The sequence below is a fragment of the Lepus europaeus genome, chromosome 2, assembly GCF_033115175.1.
Source record: "Lepus europaeus isolate LE1 chromosome 2, mLepTim1.pri, whole genome shotgun sequence".
In the NCBI taxonomy this organism is placed as follows: domain Eukaryota; kingdom Metazoa; phylum Chordata; class Mammalia; order Lagomorpha; family Leporidae; genus Lepus; species Lepus europaeus.
Genome location: NC_084828.1, coordinates 174610516 through 174631612, shown reverse-complemented (window position 1 = coordinate 174631612; position 21097 = coordinate 174610516). Strand labels below are relative to the sequence as shown.

The 21097-nt window shown below is 65.4% G+C and overlaps 1 protein-coding gene across 1 annotated transcript in view; it reads left to right on the top strand.

Moving 5' to 3' along the window:
* SCN5A (sodium voltage-gated channel alpha subunit 5) overlaps window positions 1–13799 on the top strand; it is a 62742-nt gene extending 48943 nt beyond the window's left edge. The window contains exons 20-27 of the mRNA XM_062216343.1: window positions 920–1093; window positions 4008–4130; window positions 5575–5856; window positions 7527–7580; window positions 8001–8138; window positions 8710–8814; window positions 9493–9763; window positions 12197–13799. Of these exons, the coding sequence (XP_062072327.1) occupies window positions 920–1093; window positions 4008–4130; window positions 5575–5856; window positions 7527–7580; window positions 8001–8138; window positions 8710–8814; window positions 9493–9763; window positions 12197–13437 (2388 nt within the window). The 3' untranslated portion in view covers window positions 13438–13799. The remainder of the gene's footprint in view (window positions 1–919; window positions 1094–4007; window positions 4131–5574; window positions 5857–7526; window positions 7581–8000; window positions 8139–8709; window positions 8815–9492; window positions 9764–12196) is intronic.
* The last annotated feature ends 7298 nt before the right edge of the window (window positions 13800–21097 follow it).

Here is a 21097-nt window from a genome sequence, read left to right as displayed (position 1 = left end):
TACAGCACAGCGCCACCCCCAATTATTTACTCATTGGAAACCAACGTTGTTTGCAGTGAAAAGTAGGTTACTCTAAGGCCGGCGCCTCAGCTCAATAGGCTAATCCTCCGCCTTGCGGCGCCGGCACACCGGGTTCTAGTCCCAGTCGGGGCAACGGATCCTGTCCCGGTGGCTCCTCTTCCAGTCCAGCTCTCTGCTGTGGCCCAGGAGGGCAGTGGAGGATGGCCCAAGTGCTTGGGTCCTGCACCCAATGGGAGACCAGGAGAAGCACTTGGCTCCTGGCTTCAGATCAGTGCAGTGCGCCGGCCGCGGCGGCCATTGGAAGGTGAACCAACGGCAAAGGAAGACCTTTCTCTCTCTCTCTCTCACTGTCCACTCTGCCTGTCCAAAAAAAAAAAAAAAAAAGTAGGTTACTCTAGAAAGGTTTCACATGGTTTCCAGCAGAGAGCCGGGGCGGAGCCTGTACACCCTCTTCTCCTTGTCAAGGTGGGAGAGACGCTCACAGCGCCGCATCAGCCCAGAGCTGGGACTGCCCATTCCTGGTGGGAAGAGGCCCTCACTGTGCAGTCCGCCTGACTGCCCACAGCTCTGGGGGGCCACTGTGGGTCCCCGGCGCTGCCTCTCCCTGGCAGGTGCACTGAGCTGAACCAACGCTGGCCTCTGTGGGCCGCTCGCCTCTGTTCCCCGCCCCCCAAGGCAACAATGAGTGCATAAGGGGGCCTGGGGCAGCGGTCAGGGTGCAGGTGTGCCTTCTCCCGCCTCCCCTCCATTCCCCGCCCTCCAGGGCACCAGCGAGTACCTAGTGGCTGTGCCTTGTCCCGCCTCCCCTCCATTCCCCGCTCCCCAGGGCAGCAGTGAGTAGCTAAGGGGGCCTGGGGCAGCGGTCAGGATGGGCTGTGCCTGTCCCGCCCGCCTGCAGGCCTTCGAGGACATCTACCTGGAGGAGCGCCAGGCCATCAAGGCCCTGCTGGAGTACGCCGACAAGATCTTCACCTACGTCTTCGTGCTGGAGATGCTGCTCAAGTGGGTGGCCTACGGCTTCAAGAAGTACTTCACCAACGCCTGGTGCTGGCTGGACTTCCTCATCGTGGCCGTGAGTGCCGGGGTGGGGGCGGGGCAGCAGGAGCCCAGGCCTTGCCGTCGGAACCCCCGTTACAGGGGAGGGCAGGACCCCCTTCTGGGGGGAAGGCAGCGCAGGAGCGGGGGCCAGGCAGGAGGGTGCGCTGTGTCTGCCCGGCCCACCGGACAGGCGCAGTTCGGGGACACGGGGCAGGCTCAGGGAGAGGCTGCCCTCCAGCAGGGCTGGGCTGGGGCACCCGTGAGAACGCTGGCACGGGGTCTGGGCTGGGCTGCCCTGGACCCCGCGGTGGCCGTGAGTGCTGCTTGCCCAGGCCATGGCCAGGGAGGCCTGGGCAGGAAGGCCTGTCTTCTGAGCACTCGGTTGGCAGCCCCTAGCCCAGTCACCCAGGCCCCGGGACACTGCTGCGTGCCGAGCAGAGTGAACGCAGGGCCTGATGGGTCCTAAGTGCAGCCCGGTGGGGGAGTAGCTGGTGTCGGGGAGTAGCTGGTGTCGGGGAGTAGCTGGAGGCTGAGGAGTAGCTGGGGGCCAGGAAGTAGCTAGGGGTCTGGGAAGACAAGGCTCACGGAGGGCAGGTGGAGTAACAGCAGGGCTCAGACTGCAAGGGTGAAGTGTTTGCCAGCACCCCCTGAGCTGGACACGAGGCCCCGTGCACCTGCAGGGGCCCTCCTTCTGGAGAAAGCTCCGAGGCCGGGGGCCAGGCCTCGGCCACCAGCACTGACCAGGAGGCCAAGCTGTGGGTGACTGTGGCAGGGGAGGCTCCTCAGGCTGGAGAGGAGACCCAGGTCCCTGGAGCTCCAGTCTGGGGCCTCTGTCCGTCACCCCAAGTGACCAAGGGGACGCCAGTGCCGGGGCGAGAGGGGCCCAGGTGGACAGAGGGAGGGAGGAGCCCCAGGTGCCCTGAGCAGCCTGGCCCAGCCCTGGGAGGGAGGGCCTGGGAGCCTGGTCCAGCCCTGGGAGGGAGGAGCCCCAGGTGCCCTGGGCAGCCCGGCCCAGCCCTGGGAGGGAGGGCCTGGGAGCCTGGTCCAGCCCTGGGAGAGAGGTGCCCTCGGTGCCCTGGGCAGCCCTGCCCGGCCCTTAGAGGGAGGAGCCCCAGGTGCCCTGGGAACCTGGCCTAGCCCTGGGAGGGAGGGCCCATGGGAGGGCCTGGGAGCCTGGCCCAGCCCTGGGAGGAAGGAGCCCTAGGTGCCCTGGGCAGCCTGGCCCAGCCCTGGGTGGGAGGGGCCCCAGGTGCCCTGGGCAGCCCAGCATGGCCTGGCCCTGGGAGGGAGGGGCCCCAGGGGCCCTGGGCAGCCTGGCCCAGCCCTGGGATGGAGGGGTCCTAGGTGCCCTGGGCAGCCCAGCATGGCCTGGCCCTGGGAGGGAGGGGCCCCAGGTGCTCTGGGAGCCTGGCCCAGCCCTAGGATGGAGGGGTCCTAGGTGCCCTGGGCAGCCCAGCATGGCCTGGCCCTGGGAGGGAGGGGCCCCAGGTGCTCTGGGAGCCTGGCCCAGCCCTGGGATGGAGGGGTCCTAGGTGCCTTGGGCAGCCCGGCCTGGCCCTGGGAGGGAGGGGCCCCAGGTGCTCTGGGAGCCTGGCCCAGCCCTAGGATGGAGGGGTCCTAGGTGCCCTGGGCAGCCCGGCCTGGCCCTGGGAGGGAGGGCCCATGGGAGGGCCTGGGACCCTGGTGGCTCAGCTGATCCTGCAGCTTCGCAGGATGGCGGCCCGCAGAGGGGAGCCCACCCCCAAGCCCCTGCACCTGCCAGTGGGGTGCCCGCAGTGGTGGCCACCGGCCTGGCATGCTGGAGGGACTCCAAGGGGGCCAGAGTGGCCAGGGCACAGGGGTTGGCAGGGAGGCGGCCAGCTAGTGCCCGGCGAGGTGGGCGGCGCCTTTGAGAGCACTCGGGCTCCCACTCGGAGTGACTTGGGCAGGGACCGGGAGGCCTGGGGCAGAGCGTTGTGCGCTGACCCGGGTCCTCAGTGGGCCGCGGTGCCGGGAGGGCCGGGGCGGGGCGGCACAGGCGGCAGCAGGAAGAGGAGTCGGGAGCCCCGGCGCCTCACCAGGGGCGAGCTGACCGCAGCCTGGCCCAGGGCGGCGGCCGTCAGCGCGGTGAGTCTTGGGACTTCTGCTGTGTTCTGACGGCAGAGCCAACAGGAAATCCTGGTGGGTGAGGAGAGGAGACTGGTGGCGGGCAGCTGGTCAGAGCAGCTGGGGCGGGCTTCAGACGGACAGGCCTGTGGGACCGGGGAGAGGCCGCCTGTCCCTCCAGCCGTGGGGACCCCGGCCCAGCCTCCTCGGGGCTGAGTGTGGGCAGCACAGACGCCAATCCGAGGGTCTGCCTGCTCCCGGTCCTCGCCAGCCCCTCCTCCGGGTGCTCCCAGGGCAGTGGTGCGGCCACGGCAGGGCGGGTCAGGGTGCTCCCGGCCAGGGGCAGCGGGAGGGGACGGATGTGTGCAGGACTTTCAGAGGATAAAGTGTCACAGGGCAGTGCCCTGGCGGGGACAGAGGCTGAGGCTCTGGGCTTCCCTCCTCTGAAGATGTTGGTCTGTGACAGGTGCGGCTCTGGGGACATGCGCCCCACCCCCCCACTGCTCCCTGTGCTCAGCCCGAGTGGCTTCCCCAGGGAGGGCGGGACAAGCCCTGGAACGTGGCTTGGAGGACGACGGCTGATGGTGACCAGGAGCCCCAGCCTCCCTGTCCCCGCTCTGCCACGGCAGCAGGGCGGCTCTGAACCGCAGCACTCGCGCCTCTGGGATGGGGCGAGGACCCCACGTCCCAGGAGTGGTGGGGCTGGCACAGCGCACACCCCGGGCCTTCGGGAGAGGCTCACGCCAGCTTCCTGGGCCCCAGGAAGTCTGACCCAGGGCAGGGCAGGGCAGGGCAGGTGGCTGGCCTGCTCCTGCACCCCCCTGTGCCAGCCTCCCCACCTCCGCTGTGCCCTTACCCCCCAGGTCTCGCTCGTCAGCCTGGTGGCCAACACGCTGGGCTTCTCCGAGATGGGCCCCATCAAGTCACTTCGAACCCTGCGCGCGCTCCGACCCCTCAGGGCCCTGTCCCGATTTGAGGGCATGAGGGTAAGAGGGGAGTGGGAGGTGGGCACACCGAGGGACTCCCACCCCCAGACTCAGCTTGCTCACAGAGAGGCCTGGCGCCGGGGCCGTGGCCTCCACTGGGTGTGGTCCAGCATCCCCAGGGAGGCACAGCTGGGCTGGGAGGTCTCCAGAGGGGAGAGCCCCCTCCAGGCTGTCGCCTACAGCCCTGAGGGATGGCACTGGGCGAAGAGGAGGGGTGAGACGCCCAGCCCCCAGCCCCACCCTGGCGGCCCCGGGACCCCTGCTTCTGCTGCGTGTTCCACTGTGTGTGGCCAAGTGCGCCCCCTGCCTCGGGCAGGCGCACACTTCTTCCCCCGTGTGCGGGAGAGAGCACGCAGCCAGCCGTGGCCCGGCCGTCGACTCTGGTTGGCAGGACAGAGTGCTCAGCCGTGGGCATAGAGCCCACGCGTGTCCCAAGTCAGCACATGGCACCAGGGAATGCGAGCCCGCCTCAGCCAGGACACTCGTCACAGACAATGTGGTGTCTGTGTGTGCATTTGTATCTGCTGCGCTGTGTACAGAGCACACCTCGGGAGACGCCACTGGTGTCGTGCCCACAGAGCAGGCACCAGCACTCAGCTCCCCATCCGGCCGGCGGCTTGAGCCTCGTCCACGCTGCCGTGTCCCGAGACACAAACCATCCACCAGTGAACGCAACCTCTCGGGTCAGGGTCTCTTTGGGAGCAGGGAGACCCCAGGTTCCAGGAAGTCCTGGGCTATAGCCCCCTTGCCCCGTGGGGAGCCCGGGGCCCTTGAGAGCTGGGTTTCCTGTGCTATTCCCGGGTTCTTTGTGCCTCGTGGGGAACAGTACCCCCCAACCAGCCACACCACACAGCCCACCGCTTCCCCTCCAGTCTCCGTGGCAAGCATGTGCCTGGCCCTCCAAGGCGGGCGCCCCAGTTCATCTTCCAGGGATGCCTCTCCTGGGTGTGGTGGGCTTAGAGGAAAAGCCAGAGGCCGGCATCCCAGGACCTGAGAGCCCCCTCCCTGGGGAGCAGGCGGCACAGGGGCACCCATGTCCCCTGTCTGGCTCTGGAGCGCCTGAGAGCCCTCAGCGCACCTGCTGGGCACTGAGTGAGGACACCCTTCTGTCCTGGAGGCAGCAACCCCAGGGTCAACCAGAAGCCTTGTTCGGCAGGGAAGAGCCACCAGGCTGAGGCCCGAGGTTTGGAGACGTCTCCGCAGGCCCTTCGCCCTCGGGCGGCTGGCAGAGTTGGCTACTCAGATCTGGAGGGGCACAGGGCAGGGCGAGGCCAGGAAGGGATCCCAGTTCCGGTACACTCGGGAGCTGTGTAGACTCATGGCTTCTCCTACAACCGCAGGATCCGAGCCCCCGCCCCACAGCCCCCGTAGCCAGGGAATTCCGTCAAAAGGGACCTGCGCCATGGGCGCCCACGGGAGCTGAGCCCCTCTCTGTCCCCTCGAGGTGGTGGTCAATGCCCTGGTGGGCGCCATCCCGTCCATCATGAACGTCCTCCTCGTTTGCCTCATCTTCTGGCTCATCTTCAGCATCATGGGCGTGAACCTGTTCGCCGGCAAGTTCGGCAAATGCATCAACACCACCGAGGGGGACCTGCCACTCAGCTACACCGTGGTGAACAACAAGAGCGAGTGCGAGTCCTTCAACGTGACCGGCGAGCTGTACTGGACCAAGGTGAAGGTCAACTTCGACAACGTGGGGGCCGGCTACCTGGCCCTTCTGCAGGTGGTGAGTACTGGAGAGAGGGGACACCTTCCTCCCATGCGCCTTCCCCGGGGGTGGGCCGGAGGGGGCAGTGGGGCCACGCTGGGTCTTCCCGGGCTCCTGGGGCAGGGCCCAGGATCTCAGTCCCTGAGCAGACGCCGCGTTGCCTGGGATGCACGCACGGGATCCAGGCCCCTGGCAGGTGGTCCGGCGGTGGCACAGGTTACACGGGAATGCCCGTGCACTCCCCAGGGACTGCCGACAAGACTGTGCTGGCCTCCATCTTTGATGTGCAAGACGGGTAGTGTTAGTAGAGTTCAAACACACCGTCCCTCCAGGCTTTGCGGGCCTGGTGGCTTCATAGATACAGCACGAGCCACGAAATGACCCACGGTTAGCATGCACCCGAGAGGCGCCCAGCCAGCATGCACGCAGGTGCGAGGTGCTTGTCCTGCCACCCCACGCTTGGGCCCCAGGGAGAGGGGTGCTCAGCAGAGCCTCACCTGGAAACCCCCTGCACATCCACTCACGCCCCCGCCTGCCCCACAGAGACGCCCTCCCGTCACCTAGCGGGCAGCGGAGCTAACGCCAGACACAGTGCAGCCTCGTCTCTCCCCAGGACTGGCTCCCCAGGCTGAGCTCCGCCCCCTGGCCAGACAGAGCCATGGGCCGGGAAGACCTCGGGAACATGCACCTGTCCCGGGGCCGGCCCTCTGCTGTTTCCGAAGCGTCCCGGGACTGTCTGTGCAGGCAGGGGCTGGCCTGGACGCTGCATGGCGCTCCTGTGGGAGCCCCAGCCTCCACTCAGAACTCAGACACCGAGCTCATGCTGGGAGGGAGGCTCAGCCCGCGGCTGGATGTTGCCAGGGACGCGGGTGGACTCCCCGGGCGGGTGGTCTCTCCCCTGAGCTCGTCTCTTGGGCTCTCTCTGCCTCTCCGCACAGCCTGGACGGGGCTGACAGAGCGACCAGGGCCCTGCCTTAGGTCAGCCTCCTTTCTACTCCGTGGGAGCGGTGCGCTATAGAGCCGGCGGACTGTGCAGTCTGCAGACATCGTGTGAAACTAACCAGTTCACTTCCCGGAACTGAGAACTGATGATGTACAGCAGAGGCACTGCTACCCAGAGCTCGCCACTCGGTGCTGTTAACTTCTGTGCCTGGGGCACCTGTGTCGGCCGCGTCTGCCTTCTAACCCTAACCCTTCCCAGCACTGTGCTGGGGAGGCTTCACCCCGGAGAAACGGGCGCACACAGCGACCAGGGATCTGTTTCTCCTTTGCAAAACCAGTCACTGGCAGAGGGACTCCCTGAAGCCAGGGAAGGCGGGAATCCTTTCAGAGCCCCTGGGGCAGGGGTGCACGTGGGGCTCACCCTCAGCGTGCAGCAGAGCACCCCGGTCCCCACCGTCTGTCCCTGGCGCCCGCTGTGAGGGCCCTGAGTTGTAGTGGGTTCTGGGATGCAGACCCGGAGGCCCTGTCAGACTCCGCTCAGTCGAGAGCTTGCTCCCCACGGCACGGCTGCCCTGGAGGGCCGGCCAGCTGCTTCCCCACCACCCCAGCCCTCCACAGGGTGCTTTGTCCACTGCCGAAGGGTGGCGTGGGTGGGGTGGGCTCTCTCCTGGCCCTCTGTGCAGCCGGGAGCCCCAAGCAGCTCGGAGACGGAGGCCTTGAGTCTGAGCGCCGTCTTCTCTTCCCAGGCGACGTTCAAGGGCTGGATGGACATCATGTACGCGGCTGTGGACTCCAGGGGGGTAAGTGTCGGGAAGCAGGCCTGCACCGGAAGCCCAGCCCAGCAGGGGCACGCGGAGGCCTGGCCCTGGGGCAAGGCCGCGTGGTCTCCCAGCACATCCAAGGTGGCAAATTCAGCTTGGTGCGGCTCCACCCGGGAGGGCGTGTGGAAGCAGGAGAAGCTTCCTGTCGCCTCTGTGCCCCACCCCATCACCCTGACAGACCGAGAGGAGCCCCATGGTGCAGGGACTGAAGGCAGACAGCCTCCTGTCCCCTGCGCCTCCCCGGCCCACACACACACACACACACACGTACACGCGCACACACACATGCGCACACACACACTCAGGCCTCCCTCGGGCAGGCCTCGGGAGTGGATGCCCCTCGCCAGCGGTCCGTGAGCCCCCGGCCGTCTGACCGCCCGTCTCCGCTGCCCCCCGCAGTACGAAGAGCAGCCCCAGTGGGAGTACAACCTCTACATGTACATCTACTTCGTCATCTTCATCATCTTCGGGTCTTTCTTCACCCTCAACCTGTTCATCGGCGTCATCATCGACAATTTCAACCAGCAGAAGAAGAAGATACGTAGAGCACGGGGCCCCGCCCCGGCCCGGGCTGGGCGTGCCCGAGTTGCCCCTCTGCTCTGGGCCTCCTCTCCCCTCCCTGTGGGCGCAGGCTTCTCCCTGCTCCTGCCACGACTGAGTGGGGAGAGGGCCTCTGCCTGTGAGGAGGGGAGGGGACGCCCCCTCCTCGTCTATCTGAGCGGCCGTTCCCTCATGTGGGGTGGGGGTCGTGGGTGGAGCCCGTGCAGAGGCCAAGGTCCCACCCTGTCCATCAGAGGGGCCGTGCCTGGGAGGCAAGCAGACCTAGTTAGTGGGCAGAGAGGACCCAGCACTGGCCGAGATGGGCGAGGGGAGGGCTGACGGGCGGGCTCTGATGTGCAGATCACAGGGAGACCTCAGGGCGGGCGGGGGCGGGGACCCTGCCAAGGCAAGTGTGGGCGAGGGGGGCAGAGACCCTGCCAAGGCAGGTGTGGGGGAGGACTTCTGGCTGAGCAGAGGGACCTGCCTGCTCCACCCGGAGAGGGAGTGTGGAGGCGGGTGGCCCGGGACCCCGGACCCCCAGGATGAGGCTGTGCCTGTCCCTCTGCACCTAGGGGGCCAGGACATCTTCATGACAGAGGAGCAGAAGAAGTACTACAACGCCATGAAGAAGCTGGGCTCCAAGAAGCCCCAGAAGCCCATCCCGCGGCCCCTGGTGAGGCGGGCGCCCTGGTGGGGCGGAGCACATCCTGGGGGCCCCGGGAAGCCCTCGGGTGCCTCACAGCCCTGCAGTCCCATCAAGGGGTGCGCTTGGAGGCGTGGCACGGAGGGCTCAGCCCCGCAGACAGGATGACAGGTGTGCAAAGGCCGTGGCATCTGGGAGCCTCGGAGCCAGGCCCTCCTGCCCTTCCTGGGCAGCCTCTGGTCTCGCACCGTCCACTGTGGTCAGGGGGAAGCTGTCGGCCCCCTGCTGGGCTGAACCCCCCCCCAACCCAATCCATCCGTTCTTGAAAAACATGGGTGCGTGTGTGTCCGTGTGTCGTCTATTTCTTCTCTCTTCCCCAACGATCTGGGCTGACTGACAGCTGAAGAAGACGCACACGAATGTAGTTAGTGGAATAAATAAAATCGATTCTGTAAACAGGGTAGAGACAGCACATTAATTTGGGGGCAGCCGGGGGGAGAAAAGTCCAGATTTGACCGGAAGCCTTCAGACCGTGGCAGCCGGAAGCAAAGCACAGCGAGCCCCAAGCCCCGCACACGCAGGGCAGGGGCAGCCTCTCCCGGAGACCCCTGGGAGGAGGCCCCAGAGGGTGGCGGGGCGGGGCCTGCCCGGGGTGGGCCGCCCGTCTGAGCGCCTTGTGAGCCCGCCGGCGGTTCCCTGTCCCTGCAGAACAAGTACCAGGGCCTCATGTTCGACATCGTGACCAAGCAGGCCTTCGACGTCACCATCATGTTTCTCATCTGCTTGAACATGGTCACCATGATGGTGGAGACGGACGACCAGAGCCCCGAGAAGGTCAGCGTCCTGGCCAAGATCAACCTGCTCTTCGTGGCCATCTTCACGGGCGAGTGCATCGTCAAGATGGCCGCGCTCCGCCACTACTACTTCACCAACAGCTGGAACATCTTCGACTTCGTGGTCGTCATCCTGTCCATCGTGGGTGGGTGCGCAGGCCGCGGGCGGGCCTCACCCCAAGCTGCGTGTCTGCAGCGCCAAGCGCTCGTCCCTCTTCTCCGCACCCTCCTCCCTCCCTCTCCCTCTCCCCCCTCCCTCTCCACCTCCCTCCCTCTCCCCCTCCCTCTCCCTGCCTCTCTCCCTCTCTCCCTCTTTCCCTCACCCTCCCACTCTGCCTCTCCCTCTCTCCCTTTCTCCCTCTCCCTCCCTCTCCCTGCCTCTCTCTCCTTTTCCCTCTCTCCCTCTCTCCCCCTCTCCCTGCCTCTCTCCCTTTCCCTCCCTCTCTCTCCCTCTCCCTGCCTCTCTCTCCCTCTCCCTTTCTCCCTCTCCCTTTCCCTCTCTCCCTCCCTGTCTCCCTCTCCACCTCCCTCCCTCTCCCCCTCCCTGTCTCCCTGCCTCTCTCCCTTTCCCCCTCTTTCCCTCACCCTCCCACTCTGCCTCTCCCTCTCTCCCTCTCCCTCCCTCTCCCTCTCCCTCCCCCTCCCCCTCTCCCTCTCCCTCTCCCTCCCCCCCACACGCGGGCACAAGTGTGCTGACCTCCAAAGAGCACTCGGCTCAGGTCCTCGTCCTGGCCACATCCCCGGGGCCCCTGGGACTCAGCTCTCTGGCTGCTCGGGGAGCCTGGAGGCTGAAGTCGGGAGAGAAAGGCCGTGAGTGCCGTGGCGGCCTCCTCCCTCCTGCAGGAACACCCGCGCTCCAGGTTGAGCAGGGAGAGGCTGAGCTGAGTCCCTGGGAATGAGTGGCAGCAAGCCCGCTGGGCTACACTGCGGTACTTGGAACATTCTAGAATCTCACTACAGGGCATGTGGCAGGCTCCTTCCGGGCCCCTGGCGACGTCAGGTTGCAGGAGGCACAGTGGAGAGAGGACCCTTACCCACGTGTCTCGGCCTCAGAGCTGCCTTATGGAACAGCTCACTGAGAGAGCGTGACTTCCACAGGAAGTTCAGAGCCGCACTCGGTGGCCTTCAGTGTGTGCCCAGAGCCAGCCACTGTCACCTGTGTGGGCTGCACCTCCCAGACTCCGCCCACTGAGTAGTCACTCCGCCTTTCCCTGGCAACCATGCATCCAAAATTTTAAGTCCTGCCAGACTTGTCCGAGCGGCTCCACGGTGTTCCGTTCCCACCGTTGGCGTGTGGGGCTGCCGGTTAGGTTACTCCACATCGCCAACACCTGCTGGGGTCTCTGTGTCCTTATCAGAGCTCTCCTGGGGGTGGAAACGCCCGCCCCTGAGGCGGGGCCTGCACTGCCCCTGATGATGTGCCGGATGCTAGTCCCTTATCAATACGGCTTGCAAGTATTCTCTCCTGGTCTTGGCTTTGACGTCCTGGTTGTATCTCGCAAAGCACAAAGTCTTCCATTTTGGTGAAGAACAGTTTGTATTTTTCCTTTGGCGCCTTATGCCCAGGGCCCAGGCTTTGACTTCAGCCCCACGGGCCGGGCCGGGCCTTGGGCACAGGGACGGGGCTGAGGCGGGGGGAGGGGAACTGGAGAGAAGCTCTAGGGAGTGCAGGTGCGGGCAGCGGGAGCGGTGGCCTGGAGGGACAGGCGTGGATGCCTGGGGACGCAGGCGCTTGGGCCACCCTGGCGAGGCCGGCTGGGAGCCGGGGTGTCTGGGTCGGGCCCCAGCTGCCCGCTGGGTGGACGCCCCCTCTGAGCTTCGTCAGCTGGAGACCGGGGCATCCCTGACAGTAAGCACTGGACACTGGCATCCCGTGGGGCTCTGCGGGGCCCTGGGCCAGGGGCAGGCCAGCTCATTTCACTTCCTCCCGCAAGCTTTGGAGAGCGAGGGGTCCCCACCACTGGTTTGCTTTGCAAATAGCCACAACGGCCCAGGAGCTGGAGGTCAGGAACTCGGTCCAGGTCTCTCCAGCCTCGGGAGCCATCACCACTGCTTCCCAGGTGTCTACACCAGCAGGAAGCTGGAGTCAGAATAGAGGCCGGGGCTGAGCCCAGCACCTAGGCCAAACGCCTGCCCTTCCCCCGGTTACATCCGTGCCCCTTCAAGCCCCTGCCCCTGTCGCTAGGGACTCGGGAGTGGGGGACCCTGATTCCCGGGCCCGGCTTCCTTCCCCTCACCGTGCACACAGATCATCTGGGCTTGGTAAAACACGGCGACGGGCTGGGGTCACCTCGAGGCTGCCAGTCCCGGTGCCCTGGCAGAGTGGCGGCTCCAAGGCAGGAGCTCTGGTCCGAGCTGGGCTTCCCCAGGTGCTAAGCGAGTCCCCCGTGGCATGGATGCCACTGTGTGCTGTGAAGGAGCCAGGGGTGGCTTCCACAGCGCGGGGGAGGGTCCTCACAGACAGAGCCCAAGGCGCGGGTCCCTGGGAAGGGCCTGCTCTCCCCCGCTCCCGGCGCGGGCCCCTGGGGGTGGCGGGGCCGTGGGAGGCCGGCGGCCGCAGGCTCTGCTGTTCCCCGCAGGCACCGTGCTCTCGGACATCATCCAGAAGTACTTCTTCTCCCCGACGCTCTTCCGGGTCATCCGCCTGGCCCGAATCGGCCGGATCCTCCGGCTCATCCGGGCAGCCAAGGGCATCCGCACGCTGCTGTTCGCCCTCATGATGTCGCTGCCCGCCCTCTTCAACATCGGGCTGCTGCTCTTCCTGGTCATGTTCATCTACTCCATCTTCGGCATGGCCAACTTCGCCTACGTCAAGTGGGAGGCCGGCATCGACGACATGTTCAACTTCCAGACCTTCGCCAACAGCATGCTGTGCCTCTTCCAGATCACCACGTCGGCCGGCTGGGACGGCCTGCTCAGCCCCATCCTCAACACGGGGCCGCCCTACTGCGACCCCAGCCTGCCCAACAGCAACGGCTCCCGGGGCAACTGCGGCAGCCCCGCCGTGGGCATCCTCTTCTTCACCACCTACATCATCATCTCCTTCCTCATCGTGGTCAACATGTACATCGCCATCATCCTGGAGAACTTCAGCGTGGCCACGGAGGAGAGCACGGAGCCACTGAGCGAGGACGACTTCGACATGTTCTACGAGATCTGGGAGAAGTTCGACCCCGAGGCCACGCAGTTCATCGAGTACTCGGCCCTGTCGGACTTCGCGGATGCCCTGTCGGAGCCGCTGCGCATCGCCAAGCCCAACCAGCTGAGCCTCATCAGCATGGACCTGCCCATGGTGAGCGGGGACCGCATCCACTGCATGGACATCCTGTTTGCCTTCACCAAGAGGGTGCTGGGGGAGTCCGGGGAGATGGACGCCCTCAAGATCCAGATGGAGGAGAAGTTCATGGCGGCCAACCCGTCCAAGATCTCCTACGAGCCCATCACCACCACGCTGCGCCGCAAGCACGAGGAGGTGTCGGCCACGGTCATCCAGCGGGCGTTCCGCAGGCACCTGCTGCAGCGCTCCCTGAAGCACGCCTCCTTCCTGTTCCGGCAGCAGACGGGCAGCGGCGGCCTCTCGGAGGAGGACGCACCCGAGCGCGAGGGCCTGCTGGCCTGCACCATGAGCGAGCACTTCGCCCGGCGCCCCAGCGCGCCCCCCAGCTCCTCCGTCTCCTCCACGTCCTTCCCGCCGTCCTACGACAGCGTCACCAGGGCCACCAGCGACAACCTCCAGGTGCGGGTGTCTGACTGCAGCCGCAGCGACGAGCTCGCCGACTTCCCCCCGTCTCCAGACAGGGACCGCGAGTCCGTCGTGTGAGCCTGGCCCCTCGGCTGGCCAGGACAGGAGGCCGTGGCGGCGTGACAAGCCAGCAAGCACTGGGGGCCACCCGCTGGGGCCGTGGTCTGGCCCCGTGCCTGTAGCTGGAGCCCAGTGGCAGCACGAGGGCAGCTGGCCCGGCGGGGAGTGGGGAGCCCCACCTGTTCCAGTGGCCCGGCCTGCCCAGGGAGGGCACCCAGGGCCCCGAGAAGCAAACCCCATGCCTGCTGCTGAAGAATGGAAAACAGACCACATGTTGCGAATGGGCTTTCATAAATTTATTATATTTGATATTTTTTTACTTGAGCAAAGAACTAAGGTTTCTGGTTTTCTCCTGTGGGTGGCGGCGGCCTCTCAGCCCTAGGCAGAAGTGTCTTGGGGGCAGCCAGAACTCTGTGCTCAGAGCGGCGGGGTCGGCCCTGCAGGAGTGGACGCCCGGAGGCCGGGGCGCCCTTCCCGGAGTATTACAGGCACGAGGGAGCCACTGCCTCCCCGGCAGGCCGAGCCGTGTGGGCCACGGCGGTCCGTCCACCCTTCAAAGACTGGCCTCGGCTCCCTCTGCTGACCGTGTGCGGGTGGGGAGTCCTGTGGCCCTGCCCCCGGCCCCTCTCCCAGGGCCGGTGTGGGATGGGGCAGGGCTGAGCCCGGGCCTCTGACGGACAGGAGCAGCGGCCCTGGCTCCCTGGCACGGCCTGGCTCAGCCCCGAGGCCGGCTGCTGCCCGTGCGGGCCTTCAGGGTGGGGGGGGGGGGTCCAGGTCACCCCCGCAGGTCCGTGGGAGGCGTTTTCAGGGAAATCTCCTCCAGCAGTCCAGGGGCCCCAGGACCTGTGGCACTGCTGCCAGTCCCACGTAGCACATGCAGATCCTTCAGTGTGGAGACTGCGTCCCCGGGGTGACAGGTCCCACCTGCCTCAGGCGTCCACCTCGCGGCCGCCTCGGGCTCACCGCCTGACCTACCTCGCCGAGCTGCCCGAGGCCCGGACGCTTGCGAGGCTCGGGGCAGTGCTGAGGGGCGGTGTCGGCCAGTCAAGTGTTACGTGCCCCGGCCCCCGCCATCGCCCCAGGCCCCGCCCGCCCCCTGGACTCTAATCTCGGCCCTCGCCGGCCAGGCTTGGAGAGGGCGCCCGGCCCTGGTGCACATGGGCTCAGGACAGCGGCTGCAGTTTCGTGTGCGTGGACAGCCGGAGCCTATGTCACACAGGTGCCCGGGGCCAGCTGCAGGGGTGTGGCCAAGGGCAGGGTCGAGCGAGACCAGACTCCTGGGCTTTTAGCGTGGGTCTCACTCCCGCCCCGAACCACAGTGACCAGCAGCAGCGGAACACGTGGGGGGAGGGGGCACACGTGCCAGCTGTTGTCTGAGGGAACTGCGCACTTGTCACCCGACTTTGTGTACCGTAAAATACATTATTTTTCAAACAAACCAATAAACGGCTGACGTGGCCTGGCGAGGGCTCTGTGCGCTGCTGAGGTCTGCCAAGGGTGGGGGCAGGGCTGGGACCATGCTGAGAGCCGGAAGCACTTCCGTCAGAAGAGCTGGGAGCCCAGGCGGGTCAGGGGCAAGTCGGGTGTGGGCACAGCAGCCAGCCCCTAGACAGTGACCCAGCCGGCCCTGCCTTCAGGACTCCCGATCGGGGCACTGAGGGGAGCTGGCCAGGCCTGCACCAGGCCAGGGAGGCGCAGTGGCCACCCAGGCGTGACGCCCGACTCTGCCTTCCTGGCCTTTGTGTCCACTGCACCGCACGGTGGCCAGCCTCCCCACCGAGGACATCCCGCTGGCCGCGTCTCCGTCTGTGTCCGGGGACAGCAGTGCCCCTGGGCGGCCTCGCCTGCCGGACTCCCTCAGCAGGCTGTCATTTCTTCCTGTTTTGCCTTCCTCCCCCTGGCCCCACACATTTTTTTAATTGTAGTAAAATATAGGTAGCGTACAACTTACCATTTTAACCATTTCTTAACTTTTTATTTTCTTATGTGGAAGGCAGAGACAGACGGACCTCTTATCCACTGGTTCACTCCCCCAGAGTCCACAACGGCCAGGCCAAAGCCAGGAGCCAGGGGTTCAACCCAGGTCTCCCACGTGGGTGCAGGGCCCGAGCACCTCGGCCATCCTCCACTGCCTTCCCAGTGCAGTAGCAGGGAGCTGGATCGGAAGCAGAGCAGCCGGGACCCGAACCGGCGCAGATCCGTCATGCCGGTGTCACAGGCCGCGGTTTTACCTGCTACACCACAACACCGGCCCCAAGTGAACATTTTGAAAAGGAAGGCAAGTCAGCCACAACTCGAACTCTGAACACGTTATGCTACATGAAATAAAGCAATCACAAAAGATACACGATTCCACTTGGCAGTCGCAGAGACTAGCATGGTGATTGCCAGAGAGACCTCCAATCCTGGCTCACCCCCAAGTGACCGCAGGGCTGGAAGCCAGCAGCCAGCAAGTGCACCAGGTCTGCCACGTGGGCGACAGCGGCCCAAGCACCTGGACCACCTGCTGCCTCCCAGGCTGACCGCTGACGGGAAGCTGAGCGCCTGTGCCCCAAGTGGTAGCCGAAGGCCTGTGAAGTGCCCATCTCGTGTGGCTGGACGAGCACCTCCCTGCTGCCTGGTGCTGCTGAGCGCCTGTCCACCTGCTTACTGGACACTGATACGTCCTCTCTGCCACCCCTGGGGCACCTCCCCCAGGAAGCAGGGAGACACGGCACCCCTTCTGCGCTCTGAAGGCGGTCCTGTGGCTTCAGAGGCCTCCCACTGAGCCCCAGGCCTCAGCACACCCAGCTGCCCGCTTCCCAGTCCACACCGTGCCCCCAAGGAAGGCCCACTCGTGCCCTCATCACCACCCTGCTGGCTCACCTCTGTGCATCTTCACCTCCCACCCAGTTCCACCAGGAGACCCCCAGGACCACCCCTCTCTAACTTTACCCACACCAAGCTCCTAACTCCTGAGCTGATTTTTTTTTAATTCAAAGATTTCTATTTATTATTTATTTGAAAGGCAGAGTTATATACACACAGAGAGAGAGAGAGAGAAGAGAGAGATTGTCCATCCACTGGTTCACTCCTCAAATAACTGGCCAGGCCAAAACCAGGAGCCAGGAGCAAGGGCCCCATCTGGGTCTCCCACGTGGGTGCAGGAGCCCAAGGACTCAGGCCGTCCTCTGCAGCTTTCCCAGGCGCATTAGCAGGGAGCTGGATCACAGTGGAGCAGCTGAGACACGAACGGGTGCCCGTGCGGACTACCACACCCAGCGGCAGCCCCTGGACTGATACCACAGTCCGCGATCGTCACCCCCAGACCAGCCTCTCAGTAGCTTCTGGTGCCTCAGCATCCCGGCACCTGGTCCAGGGCCTCCAGCCCTGCCAGCCACAGTCACTGCATCTCCCCAGCCCTCAAGGGTCCCAGCTCTTCCTGCCCCTCGGCCATCAGGCCTGCCTGGACACGCCCTCCCCACTGCGCCCCACTCCGGGCAGGGGCCGCGCCACAGCCCGAAGCACCGCTCCGGCATGTGAGCAGACAGGGCGTGGCCACCACAGCACCAGCAGCGCTGGGCCCCGCCGGTCCCCTTCAGCCTTCCTGGGTGGGGATCACCTTCCCTGGCCCCAGCCGAAACCGAGCAGATGCTGGTAGACGGTCTCGGGGACGTGCAGTGCCATTCCATGGCCAGTGGACACCCTCACGTGACCGTCCCAGGGCTCTCCAGAGAGCCCTGCTGGGGCTGGCTGCACTTCTGCAGCCCGGGAAACACACTCCCCTCGGGGCGCCCCCTCGTGCACTCTCCCCGAGCCCATGAGCACCCACAGGTGCAGCCCAGCCTCTTCCCACCAAAGCCCCTTGCCCCACCAGGTGGCCCAGTCCCTCCACCTGCCAACCTCTGGCCCATAGAAAATGCTCAGAGCACTGGCCGCTGGCAGGGGGCACAGCTCCCGCCCTCCGCCCAATTCCGAGCCGCCCGGCTCTCCAGGCTCTCTGAGAAGCCCTGTCAGCCGCCTCGCAGGCCTGGGTTCAGAAGGGGGCAATCGGCCCCCACAGGGAAGGCCGTCGGGTCCTGGAAACAACACAGCCGTCTCCAGAGAAATCAGAGTTCCCTCCACTCTCAGCACCCCCTTTAGATCCCTGACGCAGGGGCACCATTTCCCTCCCGTGTGGGACGCGTGGGGGAGGGGCACCCAACACAGGGTGGGCTGGTGGGTACACCTGCACCCAGGCGCGCAGTGTGCACACACACGCACGCTTCTGTGTCCATTTATTTAAAGTGAGAACAGCGCCACCGGCTCCCCAGCCTGTGGACAGGTCACAATGCCTACTGCAATGCCGCAGCTGTCACCCGGCCACGCCAGGGCGAGGCCAGGGTCCCGCGGCCGATGACGGAGTGACGGATGCCGGCTCCTGTGTCAGAGGGAAGGCACGCGGCCCAGAGGGCTCGGCCCTTGGCAGAGAATGAAACGCTCTGGACAGACGTCAGCACTCACCCTGCGGCCGCGGTGTTGGCAGCCCTGGCAGCGCAAGACTCCATGCCCAGGTCAGGAGGGGTCAGGCAGACGAGGCTCCGGCGCCCCTCGAGCAGAGGCAGCCCCGGGGGCAAGAGCCCAGAGCAAGGCCAGGTGTGGCCTGGAGGACCTTCCCCCGCCCGACGGCGTCTCAGGCTGTGTGTGGGGCACAGCGCCCCAACCTGGCCCGCCACCCTCAGCGCACCTTCCCCAGGAAGCTGAACACGTTCCCGACCGGGTCCCGCGTTCCATGCTCAGACACGGGCCTCCGGAGATGCCACACAGAGGACACACAGGCACAGAGCTGGCCACCAGGAGGGCGAGGGGCCGCAGAGCGACGCCTACAGTCCAGGAGCGAATCCCAGTCTGCCCGCAGCGGCCTCCGGCCACTCCCCAGGCCAGGGCCAGGGGACTCGGGAACCCGGTTCAGAAATGACCCCAAGACTGGCAGCTGCCAGGCTCTGGGGGGCTCCCTCCCAGAAGGAACCTGGGGACCCCGCGGGAGATGCCAGCCTCTTGGCCAGGCTGGCGGGGTGGGAGCTGGGCCAGCCTGAGCCCAGCACGTGGAATCACCACCCCGCCAAGCACTTCCTCCCATGCCAGCTCATGGGGCTGGCATCCCGGCAGCTGCCAGGCACCTGCTGCCGGGGAGAAAAGCCCTGTCATCCCAGCCTGTGCAGAGAGACGGGCAGCTCAGGTTCCAGAAGGCATGCACGGCCCCGGATGTGGGCCGCCCGGCCAGCCGCACGTCTTGTCCTCCTGGCTCCCTGCTCTGGGAGCGTGTGGCCGCTGGGGCTGAGCTTGTACCGTGTGTCCCCGCAGCCATCTTGCCCGGGAAGGCCAGGGCCCGGCTGCCTCTGCAGGGCTGCCCAGGGGGAGAGGCCGGTTTCACAGAGATAATGGCCTCCTGCATTCGGCATCAATCCGTCATTTATAGCCTTCGCTCCAAAAGCCAATCAGGCCGGCTCGTAGCGGAACAGAGTAACCATGTAGACAGCCCACGCCCAGAGCCCCGGAGCCCCTCCTGTCTCCACCTGCCTTCACCCACAGGCCCCCAGAGAGTTACAAGAACCGAGCCCTGCAGGGCAACCGGCTGCTCAGGGCCCAGTGCCTGACATCTTGCCTGCCTCCTCTCTCTCTCACACCCCCCACCCCCCCACATTCATTCAGGAAATAGATCCAAATCCAACCAGTCCTCAGCGCCTCCATGGCCACCCTACTGTTCCCAGCCCAGCAGCCACAGGCGTCCCACTGAGTCAGACAGTGCCCTCCAGCAGGCCCCTCTGGTCTCGCAGGCAAAGAGCCTCCCACCCCCGCCACTCACCTGAGCCCTGCCGTAACCCCTACTCCAGCCGCCCACCTCCCCGCTGGCCCCTGCCCACGGCCTGGGCCCCGCGCCCCTCCCTCCTCTTCCAGTGAGGAGGCCACGACACCCACCTTCTGCCCGCCCCCAGCTCACTGCTAGTTTTTAGAGGATTTTTTTTTTTTTTTTGACAGGCAAAGTGGACAGTGAGAGAGAGACAGAGAGAAAGGTCTTCCTTTTGCCGTTGGTTCACCCTCCAATGGCCGCCGCGGTAGCGCGCTGCGGCCGGCGCACCGCGCTGTTCCGATGGCAGGAGCCAGGTGCTTCTCCTGGTCTCCCATGGGGTGCAGGGCCCAAGCACTTGGGCCATCCTCCACTGCACTCCCTGGCCACAGCAGAGAGCTGGCCTGGAAGCGGGGCAACCGGGACAGGATCGGTGCCCCGACCAGGACTAGAACCCGGTGTGCCGGCGCCGCAAGGCGGAGGATTAGCCTGTTGAGCTACGGCGCTGGCCAGGATTTTTTTTTTTTTTTAAAGATTTACTTACTTGAAAGGCAGAGTTAGAGAAAGACACACAAAGATACCTTCCATCCCCTGGTTCACCCTCCGTATGGCTGCAACAGCCAGGGCTGGGCAGGCTGAAGCCATCCGGTCTCCTGTGGGTAGCAGGGGCCGTCCTCCACTGCTTTCCCAGGTACATCAGCAGGGAGCTGGATGGGAAGTGGAGCAGCCGGGACTTGAACAAGCGCCCATATGGGATGCCGGCGCTGCAGGTGGTGGCTTAGCCCGCTGTGCCAGAGTGCCGCACACCTTAGATCTGTTTGTTTGAGAGGCAGAGTCACAGAGAGGGAGAGACAGAGACCAAAAGATCTTGCATCTGTCGTCTGCCTTCCCGAGTGGCAATGGCTGGGGCTCTGCCAGGCTGAAGCCAGGATCCTATGCTCCGTGCTGGTCTCCCACATGCACGCCTGGGGCCCACGTACTCAAGCCATCATCCACATTAGCAGGGAGCCGGGTCGGAAGGGAAGCAGCCAGGACTCGAACTGCGGTTTGTATGGGATGCTCATGGCACAGGCAGCAGCCTAACCAGCTGTGCCACAACCGTGTCAGTTTTATCATGACTAAGTTTCATTTGAGAGGCAGAAAAGAGGAGAGACCTCCCATCTGATGGGGCACTCCCCGAACAGCTGGAACTAGGGCTGCAACAGCCCGGAGCCTGGCGCTGGGAGTCAAACCGAGGTACTCAGATGTGGGCTGTGGCTATCACGAATGCTGGGGTAAACGCCCGGCCGCCCTCATGTTTAGATCAGGCTTTGTGAGGTACAACGTATGTACGAAATGCAGCCTTCTTAAAAAGTCTGGTGAGTTTTGACAACTGTATAAGCAGCACAGCCAACACCATAATCAAGCGGCCGCACACTCCGCTCTCCGGTCCCCGTGCCTACAGATCTGCCTTTTCTGGAGTTCACACGGGAACAACACCACTCACAGCCCCTCGTGCCTGCTGCTCCCCAGGCGCGCGCAGCTGCAGTCCAGCCACGCAGTCGCCCTAGGCTGCTGCCCACTCAGCAGCTGCTGGGCACGTGGGTCCTCGCCCACTGCCGACACGTGTGTACAGCGCCCTGTGGCCACGTCTTTATCTCCTGGGAGAACACCTCGCCACTGAATTCCAGGGTTTTACAGAGGCCCACATTTCACTCCGTAGGAACTTGTCAAGCTGGCCTCGGCGCTTGCCTTCCACTTTGCAGGAGAGCTCCGCTGCCCCGCGTCCACGCCGACGCTCGCTCCTGTCGGTCTTTCTGCCCAGAGTGTGTGTCTCGCGATTTTGACCCGCGCTCCATGACGACCACGATGCTGAGCCTCCCCTGCCCTGTC